At 42.8% G+C, this 17,438-nt stretch overlaps 1 protein-coding gene across 1 annotated transcript in view; it reads left to right on the top strand.

The window, feature by feature from the left end:
- Positions 1-397: 397 nt before the first annotated feature.
- The window catches only part of LOC144513354 (transient receptor potential cation channel subfamily M member 1-like), a 35,838-nt gene continuing 18,797 nt past the window's right edge, over positions 398-17,438 (top strand). Inside the window, 15 exon segments of the mRNA XM_078244396.1 lie at positions 398-481; positions 1,127-1,203; positions 2,061-2,241; positions 4,170-4,383; positions 5,045-5,169; positions 5,631-5,802; positions 6,879-7,053; positions 7,458-7,581; positions 9,168-9,240; positions 9,477-9,577; positions 9,929-10,099; positions 12,890-13,024; positions 15,167-15,217; positions 15,871-16,011; positions 16,884-16,913. Coding sequence (XP_078100522.1) covers positions 398-481; positions 1,127-1,203; positions 2,061-2,241; positions 4,170-4,383; positions 5,045-5,169; positions 5,631-5,802; positions 6,879-7,053; positions 7,458-7,581; positions 9,168-9,240; positions 9,477-9,577; positions 9,929-10,099; positions 12,890-13,024; positions 15,167-15,217; positions 15,871-16,011; positions 16,884-16,913 — 1,854 coding nt within the window.

Genomic DNA, 17,438 nt, shown 5'->3' with positions numbered 1-17,438 from the left:
AGCAAGGCACTTTAACCCCTAGTGGCTCCAGAGACGTGCTGCCTCTGATATACAGCAATTGTAAGTTGCTTTGGATATGAATCCAGTCAGGAGTTGAGTGTATGGTTACATAACAAGTAACTAGTCAAACATACGTTTATATTATAGTTGACTAATGTCTACTTAAATAAGCTTAAATAACCTTTATATTATAGTTATATTTGACTAATGTCTGCGAGACAACGTTTACGTACGATGTACGCGTGTTTCAGAGGTTTAGAGTTTACTAATGTGGGGGAACTTTCCACCGTAGGAGAGTAGTTAAATAAGTTGTTCACGAACGCGTGTGTCAAAGCTTTTGGCTCCGGGACGAACATCACTCTGCACGATGAACGTGGAACGTTAAAACTTTATCGACATGGACGGAAGAGGACGGAGAGGAACCAACGGATCCTTCAAACGATCGTCCATCAAACGCAGCGCGTCCTCTGGGTCGCAGAAGGTAAGACAGCTGGTGTGTGTGTGTGTGTCTGTGTGTGTGTGTGTGTGTGTGTGTGTGTGTGTGTGTGTGTGTGTGTGTGTGTGTGTGTGTGTGTGTGTGTGTGTGTGTGTGTGTGTGTGTGTGTGTGTGTGTGGGGGGGATTACGACAGCAGGATAAGAGGATTTGATGCATAAAGAAATGGAAAGCTCTCTCCCAGTAATTAGCCAGATCAAACTGAGCATTTTATCTATTGTGCAGCTGCAGCTTTTATATCCCCCCCCCACCAGGCTACAGCTATGCTTTTAAAATGTCAAATAATCAACTGTTTTCACGAATGAAAATCTGCAGAAATTAGAGGTCTGTGTTTTTTTGTTGGATAGACAGAGTTTTATTTTTATTTTTATTATTTCTGATTAAATCTCTGCAGGAAATCTCAGAAACTTTCAGTAAAATTATACAAACAATGTGTGGAGTATTTCTGCGTCTGCAGACACCGTGTGGCCCGTTGATTACATCTCCCCAAATTCATTCTGAGAGAGTTGGAATATGTGGAAACTGTGTGATCTCTGCTGGGATGTGAAGTACAGCTGTGACTGAGCAGTGTTTCAGACTCTCTTATTATAATTCATGTTAATGAAGTCGCTGCTGTGTGATGATGTGTTCAGACTCAGAGAGCGTGGATCGAGAGAACTTTCCAGAAGAGAGAATGTATCCAGATTATTCCCGCCAAGGACGTCAGCAGGTACTGACGACGACACGCCTTTCACATGGATCACTTATAATAATAAGTAATAATAATAATACGTTTATTTAATATAGCAGCTTTAACAGACAGAGTCACACAGTGCTTCACATATTTCACATATATATATATATATATATATATATATATATATATATATATATATATATATATATATATATATATATATATATATACATATACATATATACATGCACTAGTTCATATTGAGATTTTAAAGTTATATATGCACTAGTTCATTTATATTCTTTATTGATCCCCAATGGGGAAATTACAATTTACACTCTGTTCTTATTACACACTACACACAGGCCTGAAATACACACACACACACACACACACACACACACACACACACATGCTCAGGTCCTTTTACATGCACTAATGGAGAGATGTCAGAGTGAGTGGGCTGCGTCTGACAGCCCAGGAGGTGAACTGGCACCTCTCCAGCTACCAGTCCACCTCAATATTTGAGATTATATTAAAGTTATATATGCACTAGTTCATATTGAGATGATTCAAAAGTGATTTATTGTGCAGCCCTAATAAAAACCCTAGCCATATCCTACACTGATTTCCACAGGGAATTACATTTTGCTAAAAGGAAACTCTTTAAATAGATTACAGTAGCTTAGTGTTAGCTTTCCCTGCTTCGGGGGTGGAGCTATCGTACACTCCATACAGAAATGAATCCGTAAAATAACAGACAAAGTTACTAACTACACACATAATTTCTCTTTTTAATTACGGGACAAAGTCTGGGTAATGAGCTGCCTGAACTTGTTATGTTGGTATTAACTGCCTGTGTTGTCGGTGTTGTTGTCGTTGTTGTTCAGATGCGGTTGTGGCCAGCCGGTGTCGCAGCACACCCCCGTCCCTACCAAAGAGGATTCTGTGGCTCCGCAGGACGTCCAACCTCCAGAGAGATGGAGTCCTCTGAAACACACCCAGACCTCGTCCACCGACGCCTATGGAGTCATCGAGTTTCAGGGCGGAGGACACGTCAACAAGGCCATGGTGCTCCAGTACTCTTCATATATTCAATATTCCATGTTTAATATTTAATGGTAGACACACGCTTCTTCAGGACATGAACACCTGTTTCCTGGTGAAAGTCTTGTGTTTTCTCCTTAACTTCTTCAGGACATGAACACCTGTTTCCTGGTGAAAGTCTTGTGTTTTCTCCTTAACTTCTTCAGGACATGAACACCTGTTTCCTGGTGAAAGTCTCGTGTTTTCTCCTTAACTTCTTCAGGACATGAACACCTGTTTCCTGGTGAAAGTCTTGTGTTTTCTCCTTAACTTCTTCAGGACATGAACACCTGTTTCCTGGGTGAAAGTCTTGTGTTTTCTCCTTAACTTCTTCAGGACATGAACACCTGTTTCCTGGTGAAAGTCTTGTGTTTTCTCCTTAACTTCTTCAGGACATGAACACCTGTTTCCTGGTGAAAGTCTTGTGTTTTCCTCTTAACTTCTTCAGGACATGAACACCTGTTTCCTGGGTGAAAGTCTTGTGTTTTCTCCTTAACTTCTTCAGGACATGAACACCTGTTTCCTGGTGAAAGTCTTGTGTTTTCCTTAACTTCTTCAGGACATGAACACCTGTTTCTTGGGTGAAAGTCTTGTGTTTTCTCCTTAACTTCTTCAGGACATGAACACCTGTTTCCTGGTGAAAGTCTTGTGTTTTCCTCTTAACTTCTTCAGGACATGAACACCTGTTTCTTGGGTGAAAGCCCTGTGATTTAGCCCACACCCTATCTGTTCTAAATGTACTTTAGAGGGTTATGTTTCCAGTGTTTAAAGCTCCAGATGTGTCTGAGTACTCTGATGGTAACAAAAATCCACAGTACATGCCGATAACTTTAGTCCGGTGGAGAGAACCATCTGGAGGGGCTTTGAAACTCAACTTGCCGTTCAAAAGACCTTTTTCTTTCTCCATTTCTGTTTCTGCTAGCCGTCCACAACATTACTACTGCATCGCTTCCTGGTTTCACAAACTGTTGATTTGAGGCCCAAATCACAGAACGAAACAAAAAACTAAACAAGATAGTGGCATTAAAAAGGAATTAGTGTTAACCCATTATTACATTCATTTTGACAGCCCTAAATATTTCCTGTGTATCATCCCCTAAATGTTCTTGTGTACTGTCTCCTAAATGTTCTTGTGTACTGTCTCCTAAATGTTCCCGTGTACTGTCTCCTAAATGTTCCCATGTACTGTCTCCTAAATGTTCTCGTGTACTGTCTCCTAAATGTTCTCGTGTACTGTCCCCTAAATGTTCTTGTGTACTGTCTCCTAAATGTTCTTGTGTACTGTCCCCTAAATGTTCTTGTGTACTGTCTCCTAAATGTTCCCATGTACTGCCTCCTAAATGTTCTTGTGTACTGTCTCCTAAATGTTCTCGTGTACTGCCTCCTAAATGTTCTCGTGTACTGTCTCCTAAATGTTCCCATGTACTGCCTCCTAAATGTTCCCATGTACTGTCCCCTAAATGTTCTCGTGTACTGTCTCCTAAATGTTCTCGTGTACTGTCTCCTAAATGTTCTCGTGTACTGTCTCCTAAATGTTCTCGTGTACTGTCTCCTAAATGTTCTCGTGTACTGTCTCCTAAATGTTCTCGTGTACTGTCTCATAAATGTTCTCGTGTACTGTCTCCCTAAATGTTCTCGTGTACTGTCCCCTAAATGTTCTTGTGTACTGTCCCCTAAATGTTCTTGTGTACTGTCTCCTAAATGTTCTCGTGTACTGTCTCCTAAATGTTCTCGTGTACTGTCCCCTAAATGTTCTTGTGTACTGTCTCCTCAAATGTCTCGTGTTTACCGTGTCTGTCCTGCAGTACATCCCCGTCTGGTATGACTCTAAGCCAGGTTAGAGTTACCATCTCTGTATTATAAATGTTCCGTGTACTGTCGCTATAATTGTGTTTACCGTGTCCGTCCTGCAGTACATCCGGGTCTCGTACGACTCCAAGCCGGACCACCTGCTGCACCTGATGGTGAAGGACTGGCAGCTGGAGCTTCCCACGCTGCTCATCTCTGTTCACGGAGGCCTGCAGAACTTCGACCTGCCGCCCAAACTCAAGCAAGTGTTTGGGAAAGGACTGATCAAAGCTGCCGTGACCACCGGAGCCTGGATCTTCACCGGAGGAGTCAGCACCGGTACTAACCACGTTTTTACTTTCTCAGTTTCGGTACAAAACCATTTATTAGTTTTATAATAGTCCTGACCAAGCGTGTTTACTTAAAGCGCTAAAGGAAACTTTTAGCGTCAATAAGAACAACAAAGGCACCTGACCAAGTGTCCGGATTTTACAAGATGAGTGTGAGAACCTGTTGTATTTTGATAGGACAGATGAAGACATGAAGGGGGAGAGGGGGGGGGGGAATGACATGCAGCAAAGGGCCGCAGGTCAGAGTCGAACCTCTATATATGGGCGCCCGCTCTACCAACTGAACTACCCGGGCGCCACATTATTTCTTTTTTTTAGTTTCTGTACAAACCCGTTATTTACTTTTGTCACCTTCTGTGTTTCTTACTTTGTTTAGTAGTCTTTATGCTAAGCTAAGCTAACCACATCCATCTGACTATCTCACTGGTACACAGAGAAGAGAAGGATTTTAATTGTCCAGTGTTTGAACATGTTGAACTGTTCCTTTTACAGTTACAGGATGACTGAATTTGGCTAAATTGTTCTATAAAAATTTTAGCGATGCCATTTTTAAGTGCTTTTTAGTTTAAAGCAGCTTTAACTGTGTAAACGTAACGATTATATTCATGAACTCTTTCTCTGACGGGATCCGTGTCTCTGGCGTGTTTCAGGAGTCATCCGCCACGTCGGAGACGCTCTCAAAGATCATTCGTCAAAGTCCAGAGGGAAAGTCTGCGCCATTGGCCTCGCGCCGTGGGGCATCGTGGAGAACAAAGAGGATCTCATCGGCAGAGACGTAAGATCAGTCAAAATAAGTCAAGTCAAGTGGGTTTTATTGTCATTTCAACAATATATGCTGTATATAGTGAAACGAAACAACATTTCACCATGGATCAAGTGGTGTTACACATTCAAAATATATAAAAATGACATTATATACAAACGACCTTTAGGACAGGCTACATGTAGTGCACACAAATTATAGACTTTACATAAAGTGCAATTACTACTTAAAGTAGAGCATTTAAGACAGGACTGACATCAACATAACCAGACATAACCAGATATAACCAGACCCAAACAGACAAAACCACCCACAGGTTGAAGGACCCAAAGTTACTCTTTAACACTTGATGGTATTAGTACTTTTACTGAAGTAAAGGATCTGAATACTTCTTGCCCGCGCTGCCTTTACCACTTGATTCATTTGTGACTCCTCCCCCCTGTGATTGGACCAATCCCGTGTGTGTGCTGCAGGTGACGCGTCCCTACCAGACGATGTCCAACCCGCTCAGCAAGCTGTCGGTGCTGAACAGCAGCCACTCCCACTTCATCCTGGCCGACAACGGGACCAGTGGCAAGTACGGCGCCGAGGTGAGGCTCCGCCGGCAGCTGGAGAAACACATCGCTCTGCAGAAGATCAACACACGTGAGTCACACAGCCAATCACAGCACACCGGAGTCACACAGCCAATCACAACACACGTGAGTCACACAGCCAATCACAGCACACCGGAGTCACACAGCCTGTCCTGTGACCTGTGGGTTAGGGTTGTCAGGGCTGTGTCCTGTCCTGTGACCTGTGGGTTTCCCTTTGTCATCCTATGCCTGGAGCGATCAATAAGGCAGGGACGGCAAAGGAAGGCTCAGCCGTCACGTCAACTTCAGTTCATATTTTAATCTTTAAGACATCAACAAAAGAAGAAGAGTCTTCAAATCAATCTGTGATCTTAAACCTCAGAGAACTGACTTCCCACCGCCGGCGGGCGCAGGAAATCACTTTACCCATGATCCTGTTTAAATGGATCTCAAATTAAAACAACATAACAGCTAGAGCGTTCATTCTCTCTGCAGTAGAAAGCTAAGTATTCTGTCTTTTGTGGCATTAAAGCTGCAGCAGGTAAGTCTTCTAAAACTCCCTGTCTGTCATATCTGCTGAAACTGACCCTATGTTCTAGTAGAACTACAGGAAGCAGGTCATTAAAATAATCAGCTCCTCTGGCTCCACCTACAGCCTGGAGCCCTGTTCAGATGGACCAATCAGGGCCGGGGGGGTGGCTAACTGTTCAGATGGACCAATCAGGGCCAGGGGGGGTGTCTAACTGTTCAGATGCACCAATCAGGGCCAGGGGGGGGGGTGTCTAACTGTTCAGATGCACCAGTCAGGGGGAAAAGTGATTAAAAAAGTCAAAGTATAGTATGTCGAAAAAATCCTAAAAGTCATGAAAAGTCATATTATAGGATGTTGAATATAGCATGTCGAAAAAGTCATAAAAAGTCAAAGTATAGTATGTCGAAAAAATCCTAAAAAGTCATGAAAAGTCATATTATAGGATGTTGAAAAAAGATGAAAGTCATAATACAGCTGCTGGGATTTGAACCTGAGTCTGCAGTCATTACTTGCTGTTTGCTAGTTGAAGCAGTGCTAACCACTGAGCTACTACTCATAGTACAGTATGTGGAGAACGGTGATCTCTCCACCCCTGAATGTGTGTCCTGTGTCAGGTCTGGGTCAGGGCGTCCCGGTGGTGTGTCTGGTCCTGGAGGGCGGTCCGAACATCATCTCCATCGTGTTGGAGAGTCTGAGGGAGGAGCCTCCAGTCCCCGTCGTCGTCTGCGACGGAAGCGGCCGCGCCTCGGACATCATTTCCTTCGCACACAAACACTGTGGGGAAGACGGGTGAGTTACACCAGAGATACAGCAGCAGCAGCAGCCAGCGCACTGTTCTCAGCCCAGAATCTACCTGAAAGGGGCTGTTTTCAACATTTGACTTGCTTTTGTCAATGTTTTTTCCAACATTTTTGATGACGTTTGTGTTTGTATTTTTGTCACTTTATTCAACGTTTATAGGTGATTTTTTTTCAATGTCTTGGGGGAATTTCTTTGGACATTTTTGGCATCTTTTCCAAATTTTTTTGTTGCCATTTTTGTGACTTCATTAGACATTTTTTATGTTAGATTTGTTGTGATTTTTATTTACGTTATTTTCGACGTTTGACAAATAAGTATTCAATTCACTCGCTGGATCGAGCCCTAACTTCTGCTGCTGCATCATGTGACCGTGTGGGGTTTTTGCTGCTCAGGTTGCTAGGCGACGGCTTCAAAGATCAGCTGCTCGTCACCATCCAGAAAACCTTCAACTACAGCCGCAGCCAGGCGCAGCAGATCTTCCTCATGGTGATGGAGTGTATGAAGAAGAGAGCTCTGGTACGTGTGTGTGTGTGTGTGTGTGTGTGTGTGTGTGTGTGTGTGTGTGTGTGCGTGTGTGCGTGTGCATGTGAGATCGTGCAGGCAGCACAGATGGTGTACCCACACTGGTGATGCTAGACTAACCTGTGAGCATCTCTCTGGGAACTCTGGGTAATGTGGTCCCAGCATCGGGATAAACCTGCTGACTGCGAGAGACATTAACATAATGACAAAGGTTTTACTCTCTGCTGCTTAATGGAGATTGTTCTGTACCCTCGGCCATTTCTTTAATCCCACAATCCTCTGCTTCCTCCTGAGAACACCTGCCATGCAAACATTCAAATAAAATCACATCAATTCTCTTAAAATGCTCTGCAGATTAACGCTCTGCAGGTTCACATGTCTCTCTACACATCTGACCTTAAACCAACGCCCATGCTGATAGATCATGTTTATCAGGGGTCAGTAGCCTTTAAATTTCTCCGGAACCGTAGTCAAGGTAACAACTCGTTAAGTTTAGGGAAAGGATGGCGGTTTGGGTTAAAACCATAGACATATATATAATGGAGCAGCAGACCCCGTGTCTCTGGACGGAGACCAGTGACGTCTCTTTCCCGGTGATGGCTGAGCGTTACTGAGCAGCCTCCAACTGAGCTTGAAGACGTAGATGTGACGTGAGCAACCTGTCTGAAAGTTGGAAGTCTTCTGGTAGCTGTGCCAAGAGAAATCTCAATCATTCCCAATCTAGCAGAGACGGAGAGCGTAGGTATATGTAAGGAGATAACATAGACACAGGCTCATTATTGATCACTAAAATGATAGTTAACATTAGTAATTACACTTAAACAGCTGATGGAAGTCCAAACTGCCTGAGAGCTTCTCCTGTACTATACGGTAACTCCTCTACTATGAGACAGGAAGTCTCGTGGTTATGACCCAATCGTTAGCCTATTGTTATAAAAACGTCTGCTACGGAGCCATAACGTGAGCTACAAGGTAATGGAGCCTTTTATACATTGTCGTGTTTCTTTAGAAATAAACAACGGACAAATAGAGTCTTTAAACACTTCAGATGTAAAGGTATTCTCTGTCAAAGTGACGTCAGAATGAATGGCAGTCAATGGGATGCTAACGGGATGCTAACGGGAGGTGATGGCTTGTAGCATCAACATGGTGCCATAGGAGCTACGCGTTGTGGAGAGAGACTTACCCCCTTGGTTTTACACTCCGAGGAAGGAACATGCGTTTCCTGAGTGAAAGTATTAAAATGATATTATTATATAAGCCTAGATTTTTGCGATATTTAGCGTTATTTTGCGTGACGTCTGGCCGTAGCTGTATCTCTTCTAGGCACAACCCCTTCTCTGTGTAACGCTAGACAGCCAATCACAGACAGTATTACATCGTAGTAGAAGCATGCTGTGTGCTGATTGGCTCACTGACACTGAAGGATTGAACTTTGATATTAAATGACGAGGCATTTTTATATTCTCGATACTAAGGAGACAGCTCGGTCCTAACTGAAAATAAGTCACTGTGTGTTGTGTGTGTAGATGAGTGTGTTGTGTGTGTAGATCACAGTGCTGTGTGTGTTGTGTGTGTAGATCACGGTGTTCAGGATGGGCTCAGAGGGACAGCAGGACATTGAGATGTCCATCCTGACCGCTCTGCTCAAAGGTAAAATAACCTTTAATCAAGTCTCATTTCTTCCAGAGTGACTTCTGCAAGATGAAATATAAGTGTGTGTGTGTGTGTATGTGTGTGTGTGTGTGTGTGTGTGTGTGTGTATGTGTGTATGTGTGTGTGTGTGTGTGTGTGTGTGTGTGTGTGTGTGTGTGTGTGTGTGTGTGTGTGTGTGTGTCTGTGTGTGTCTGTGTGTGTGTGTGTGTGTGTGTGTGTGTGTGTGTCTTTAGGGACCAATGCGTCTGCGTCTGATCAGCTGAGTCTGGCTCTGGCCTGGAACAGAGTGGACATTGCTCGTAGTCAGATCTTTGTGTACGGACTCCACTGGCCGGTGAGTTTACAGCTCAGACATCTACATGTCATATCTATAATGTTACAATATCAGATGTTCATGTTAAACATGGCCAAGGCTTCAAATAATGAATTATTCAGGAGTATTCAAGTGTGTGTGTGTGTGTGTGTGTGTGTGTGTGTGTGTGTGTGTGTGTGTGTGTGTGTGTGTGTGCGTTCAAAAGACATCCTCAGATATCAAGAGTTTTGGCTCTGAATGACATCATACCGAGCTGGTTTTTTTGTTGGTGTGTTTGAGACGTGCACCATGCAGCTAGATGCTAACGGCAGGGGAAGCTGTAGATGTTAACTCCTCCCCCTCGTTGTGTACATTTCTAATGTGTTTCTACAGCCGGTGAGCTCTTTAACCAGCGACCGGCCCAAAAGTCCTGTGGCCCAGCGAGCGCCAGCAGGAGGCGCCGGAGGCAAAGGGAAAGCCCGCGGGAAGAAAGGAAAAGGAGGCAAAGCCAAACCTGAACCACCGGAGGAGACAGACCCCCGGAAACTGGAACTGCTCAGCTGGGTGAGACACAGAACACACGGGAACAAGACTGAGATATATATATATATATAAAGACTGATATATATATAAAGACTGATATATTATGATACATAACGGAGCAGATAGAGAGATAGATAGAGAGAGAGAGAGAGATAGAGAGATAGAGAGAGAGATAGAGAGAGAGAGAGAGAGATAGAGAGATAGAGAGAGAGAGATAGAGAGATAGAGAGAGAGAGATAGAGATAGATAGAGAGATAGAGAGATAGATAGAGAGATAGAGAGAGAGATAGATAGAGAGATAGATAGATAGAGTCTGTATTGCCCCATAGGGATAATCATTTCCCCATATCTTTTCATGTTCCATAGCACAACAACACATATAAAAACACAAACAACATGTAACTCATACACAATAAAACTATGGCTCTTAATCACGATTAATCGCATGTTTTATCACATGATTAAAATTATATTATTTTGCATTTCAGAACTGTTTTTAAATACATATTAACAATGGAAAGTTACTTCATGAACTTGACTTCAAGATGCTTCTGTGATATTTTAATTCAGCTTTACACAACGTGCATATGGTTTAGACTTGTCTACGAGCCGTCTGGGAGTTTAGGAAAATAAAAAGCTCCATTCAGAGTTATTGCTGCTGTGTTTCTCCATCATGCTGCAGCCTGCAGCAGCAGGATGTGTTAGGAGGAAGTGGCAGCTTGATGAGAAGTAACGGTGCTGCAAAGGGTCAAAATAGTAGCTGTTAGGCCCCACGCCAAGCCCAGTGAGGTGGAAATACATTAATAAATGGAGGCATGAGATTACAGTTTTTTCCAACTGCTTATACACGTTTTCAAAACTATGTCTCCTTTTTTAAAACTCTACACACAATTCCCAAAACTGCACACACATAATGCTAAATGCCTCACATCTCCTTCAAATGAAACACTGCATTCAAAATACCATCAACACGTCTCAAAATGAAGCATTTACATCAAATAGCAAACACTTCTTTCATAATAGTACATTTCTGGATATATACCACGTACACAATCTACAGCTCGTTATCTTTCATAGGCTTATATCTATATTTACAATGTAAACAGAAGTCATCTGCTGAGAGGGTTGACCAGTTCACATTAAACAACGATGTAATGTTACAGGAAAACACAATATTTATTCAAGAGGAGCCCAGCGTTGATACAGTAGCATGAAAACTACAAACATATGGAAACAAAAGGTATCATTTTTAGAATACAGTGTGTGTGTGTGTGTGTGTGTGTGTGTGTGTGTGTGTGTGTGTGTGTGTGTGTGTGTGTGTGTGTGTGTGTGTGTGTGTGTGTGTGTGTGTGTGTGTGTGTGTGTGTGTGTGTGTGTGTGTACTGTATAACAGAAAACTGAGTGAAAGGCTGAGAAACAGCTGATGGTTTTGGAGATTTGTTGTGTAGTTTTGCACTTTGAATGAGAGGTTTCAAAAATGGTGTGACATGAAACGATGTTGTGCAAGCAGTTGAAATAATAAGACAAAAAAAAATTATAGAGTTATGATCGGCCCTTAATCGCATCACGATTAACGCATTAATTCTGACAGCCCTAAAAATACACATCACATTAGGACACCCACCTAGACACATCAGATGGGAAAACTACAAAGCAACTGAGGTGGTGGTGGCGGTATTACAGTCAACACGTTCTCACACCCATCTCCTAAAATCTGGGCGCTTGGTCAGGTGCCTTTGTCCTTCTTATTGACGTTAGAAGTCTCCTTTAGCGCTATAAGTAAACGTGCTTGGTCGGGACTATTGACGTCCCTTTAGCGCTATAAGTAAACGTGCTTGGTCGGGACTATTGCCGTCCCTTTAGAGCTATAAGTAAATGGGCTTGGTCGGGACTATTGCCGTCCCTTTAGAGCTATAAGTAAACGTGCTTGGTCGGGACTATTGACGTCCCTTTAGAGCTATAAGTAAACGTGCTTGGTCGGGACTATTGACGTCCCTTTAGAGCTATAAGTAAACGTGCTTGGTCGGGACTATTGACGTCCCTTTAGAGCTATAAGTAAACGTGCTTGGTCGGGACTATTGACGTCCCTTTAGCGCTATAAGTAAACGTGCTTGGTCGGGACTATTGCCGTCCCTTTAGAGCTATAAGTAAACGTGCTTGGTTGGGACTATTGACGTCCCTTTAGCGCTATAAGTAAACGCACTTGGTCGGGACTATTGCCGTCCCTTTTGACGCAGTTATGTTAAGGAAAGGGTCGTGGGTGGGCGTACGGTTCTGTGACACGCGGGAGGAAAGAAAAAAGCAACTATATCAAGCATGACAAGCGGGACATGAACACTGCTCTCCTGGTGAAAGTCCTGTGTTTGACTTTCACCCAGTTTTGGCCAATTTGACATTTGACCCATCTGATTGGTGGACTGCTAACCCGGAAACAGGGAGCGGGATGAGCGTGACTAGAGTCTCTCAATGGTGATGGTGATGATGGTGATGATGATGATGATGGTGATGATGATGATGATGATGATGGTGATGATGATGGTGATGATGGTGATGATGATGATGATGGTGATGATGATGATGATGAAGATGATGAAGATGATGATGATGATGATGGTGATGATGATGAAGATGAAGATGATGGTGATGGTGATGATGATGAAGATGAAGATGATGGTGATGGTGATGATGATGAAGATGATGATGATGGTGATGATGATGATGGTGATGATGATGATGATGATGATGGTGATGATGATGATGATGATGATGATGATGATGATGATGATGATGATGATGAAGATGTGTCTCCAGGTGAACTCTCTGGAACAGGCCATGATGGACGCTCTGGTGTTGGACAGGGTGGACTTTGTGAAGCTGCTGATAGAGAACGGAGTCAACATCCATCACTTCCTGACCATTCCTCGCCTGGAGGAGCTGTACAACACGGTGAGACGCACTAGAGACACTACCAGCACGCCATGTTACCCTACATCACTACACACACACACACACACACACACACACATACACACACTCACACACAGACACACACACACACACACACACACACACACACACACACACACACACACACACACACACACACACACACACACACACACACACACACACACACACACATACACACATACACACACTCACACACAGATACACACACTCACACACAGACACACACACACACACAGACACACACACACACACACACACACAGACACACAGACAGTAACAGTACATCTAAACCAATCCTTCCACCTGATTATGGATCATTTGTTATCAGTGCAAGGTGTTTGGACAGTTTCTCTTGTCGTTGTGAAGCGTTATGAAAGAAAAGCTTTGAGTTTGAACCTCTATGATGTCGTTGACATGTTTATCTGCAGATTAACGTCCATCAGCGCTGCCGTTATATCACTAATCTTTATCTGCTTCACTCAGAACAGCTCTTAAAACATGCCCGTCACATTATTGTCAGATTAAAGTGCTGCTCCCCACTTCCATTATTATTAAACATTATTATTATTATAATAATGTTCACTCAGCTCATCTGCCTGGGGGGGTTAAACAAGTCCAATTAGAACAACCACGAGTGTGTAATCACTGACAGCTGCAGCGTTAATCACCAACACGGTCTCACTGCAGTTCGTGTAATTGTCACGTTATTTTTAATCTATTGATACGTGTACAACAACACGTTTATCTCGTTTGTTTCGTGAGGGCCAGCATGAAATGGGAACCATCTATTCAGAGGTTGGGTTTAGGAAAAGATGAATGGGGAAAGCAAACGTCACACGCCGTGAGACGGCCGCTGGGGAGGCGCGACAATACAGGGACGGTTGTGATTAGGAAAACAACGGGAAACAAAACGCCACACGTGGGACGCAATGCCGGGTCTCCTGGGTGAAAGTCCTGTGTTGTTTGACCCATCCCCCCCCCTCGACCAACCTTACGCAGATTTTCGGCTTTTCATACTACTCCCTAACGTACCTGTGCTGTGATCACGAAATATGCTTCCCATTGAAATACATTACTTTACATTTTCGTGCTGACCACCACGAAAAAAACGTGTTCACGGGTTCACTTCCCCGTGAACACGAATCAATAGATTAAATAATGTGACCATTTCACGAAGTGCCGTGAGATTGGGTTGTAATCACACATGTATTTTATTTAACCGGGTTAGTCTCATTGAGATATAAAATCTCTTTTTCAAGAGAGACCTGGCCAAGACAGCAGAACAAGTTAGTTACATATACAACAAATAACAATCACAAAAGAGGCAAAGACAACTCAAGTGCATTTCAATGAAATAAAAGTGCCATTAATTAAAACATTTGTAGAGAGGGGAAGTCCCGCCCCTTCCTGTGTGGAGGAACAAACCCGACAGTCACTTAAGAAACCAGATCATCTTTAAGACGTCAGATCTTTTTAACTACTGTATTTAGATATATGTTTTGTTTTTGTATATTTCCATGTGAATGTATTGTAAATGTTAAAGGTCCTATCCTGCACCCAGCGCAGCACAGAGCCCGACCCAAGTGTCTTTGCTAGTTTAAGACCGTCCAGCGGTCTTACAGGGAGGTGTGTTCAGGTGCATTCTGGGCGTGCTGGTCTTACAGGGAGGTGTGTTCAGGTGCATTCTGGGCGTGCTGGTCTTACAGGGAGGTGTGTTCAGGTGCATTCTGGGCGTGCTGGTCTTACCGGGAGGTGTGTTCAGGTGCATTCTGGGAGTATTGCTATCTTGAGGCAGCGGGAAGTGATGGCGCCATTGACCAACAAAAACCTGGTCTAAAGTCAATAACGCAGCATTTCATTGTTATTTTAACAGAGCATTAGTAAAATGCTCCTAGGCTCGTGCACAGCACGCGCACACTATGCTTGTTACACACACAGGGACACACAGCAGCACACACACACACACACACACACACACACAGGGACACACAGCAGCACACCCCCGTCCCTCCCAGAGTACAACAACTAGCCTTCAGTAACCTATCACTGTAGATAGCTAGACACCTGTAACACAGGCTACAGGCATCATCTGTTTGTTTTGCTGTTTGTCTCCTACAGAAGTTGGGACCGGCCAACACGCTACACTTTGTGGTGAGAGACGTGAAAAAGGTGAGTTTCGTGACTTCTTAACATGTTTAACCCTTGTGTTGTTTTCTAAATGTCTATCTCTGAAATATGCGTTTCTTTGTTACTACCTCATTGTAATAACCCAAAAATAACACAGATGATTCCATTCAACAGAAGATCTGATCTCTACTGTCAGTGAATTTCGGGTGTTTTGTTAAATTTCATTATTAGTCTAAATAATTCATAATTTCTGCTTTTTTTATCTCCAGGATTAGGTATAATTTCCTATAAATGAGGTTTATTATTGATCATGAATTCCAAAAATAAGTGTAAAACTAGTAATAAGTTGGTGTTAGTATGACATGGTAGTGAAAGGAAGTGTAAAACGGGGGGAAATGGGCTAAAAACATTGAAAAAAGCGCCAAAAGGGTCGAAAAAACGTCAGCAAAAGTGAAAATGTTCAGTTTTGACGACAAGTGCACGGTCCAATGGAAGACAACACAAGGGTTTAAAGGTTTTTATGAATACTGACATAAATGTTGTGTTAGTAGTGACTGTGGTGTGTTCAGGTGCTGTAGTAGTGACTATGGTGTGTTCAGGTGCTGTTAGTAGTGACTGTGGTGTGTTCAGGTGCTGTTAGTACTGACTGTGGTGTGTTCAGGTGCTGTTAGTAGTGACTGTGGTGTGTGTTTCAGGGGAATCTCCCCCCAGACTACCAGATCACGCTGATCGATATCGGCCTGGTGTTGGAGCTCCTGATGGGCGGAGCTTACCGCTGCAACTACACCCGCAAGACCTTCAGAACGCTGTACAACAACCTGTACGGCCTCAAGAGAGTGAGTACTACACATAATACTACATATAATAATACTACAACAACCTGTACAGCCTCAAGAGAGTGAGTACTACATATAATACTACATATACTACTACTACAACAACCTGTACGGCCTCAAGAGAGTGAGTACTACACATAATACTACATATAATACTACTACAACAACCTCTACGGCCTCAAGAGAGTGAGTACTACACATAATACTACATATACTACTACTACAACAACCTCTACGGCCTCAAGAGAGTGAGTAATACACATAATACTACTACAACAACCTGTACGGCCTCAAGAGAGTGAGTACTACATATAATACTACATATACTACTACTACAACAACCTCTACGGCCTCAAGAGAGTGAGTACTACATATAATACTACTACAACAACCTCTACAGCCTCAAGAGAGTGAGTACTACATATAATACTACATATAATACTACTACAACAACCGCTACGGCCTCAACTAGAGAATACAACTACAACATTAATATATTATGGTCGGTTTTGAAATTTGGTAGCAGCCAGACCCACGTGGCGTGTTCGTCCAATCAGCTGCCGGTGGTCCCTCCCCTTCCACTTTGTAGTCAAGATGGCGCCCGTTTAGTGCGAGCAGGGTCCATCATTCCACACTGAACTTTATGACCATTTTTAGGGGGTCATCCGGGTACTTTCAGTGCATTAACTACACTGTATACTTCAAACTAAGTGTTTGTACTGTTGTTCTAAGTGTACTGTCTCTTTAAAACGTTTAAAAAGTGTTTGAAGTGTGACAGTAGGCGCTTTGAGACACAGCCGATGAGTATGAATATAATATTAGTACATTTCTGGAACAATAAACTGATCCTGTTCATATTCCTTCTCTTACAGCCGAAAGCTCTGAAACTGCTTGGAATGGAGGTATGTTGTTTTTAATATTTCCTGCTGTATGTCAGAAATACTGAGTACCAATGTCATACCAACATACTGTGTTAAAAATACATATATTAACATATGTTATAACAGCTGTATACCACTATCCCGGTATGGATGTGATATGATTTCTATCTCTGTTGTTCGGTCTGGCTCACAGAACTTTATTTAATTATCCAGTTTGACAGTGAGTCATAACGGCAAAAGAACAGACACGTTTTTGTCACTTTTTAAATAAATTGTCTATTTTTTCCGACATTTTTTATGCTTTTTGTCGCACTGTTGTCGACATAAAGTTCTACAAAAGTTCCTTAGCCATCAGAGAATGTAGCAAATCAAGCAAAGCAATGATTACATTTTTTATCTAAGTCGGTAAATCTGCCAAATTCTGCTTCAAATGTCATGTAATTGCAGTTTGAAAAAAATTTTTTCGTCTTTTTGGTTTTGGCGCACAACTACAGGTAGGTGTACAAAATGTATCGTGACCCTAAAACGAAATACGGGCCAGATCTA

This window comes from Sander vitreus, unplaced genomic scaffold (genome assembly GCF_031162955.1).
Source record: "Sander vitreus isolate 19-12246 unplaced genomic scaffold, sanVit1 ctg232_0, whole genome shotgun sequence".
In the NCBI taxonomy this organism is placed as follows: Eukaryota; Metazoa; Chordata; class Actinopteri; order Perciformes; family Percidae; genus Sander; species Sander vitreus.
Note: the sequence above shows the minus strand (reverse complement) of the source record. Positions and strands in the feature narration are given on the sequence as shown.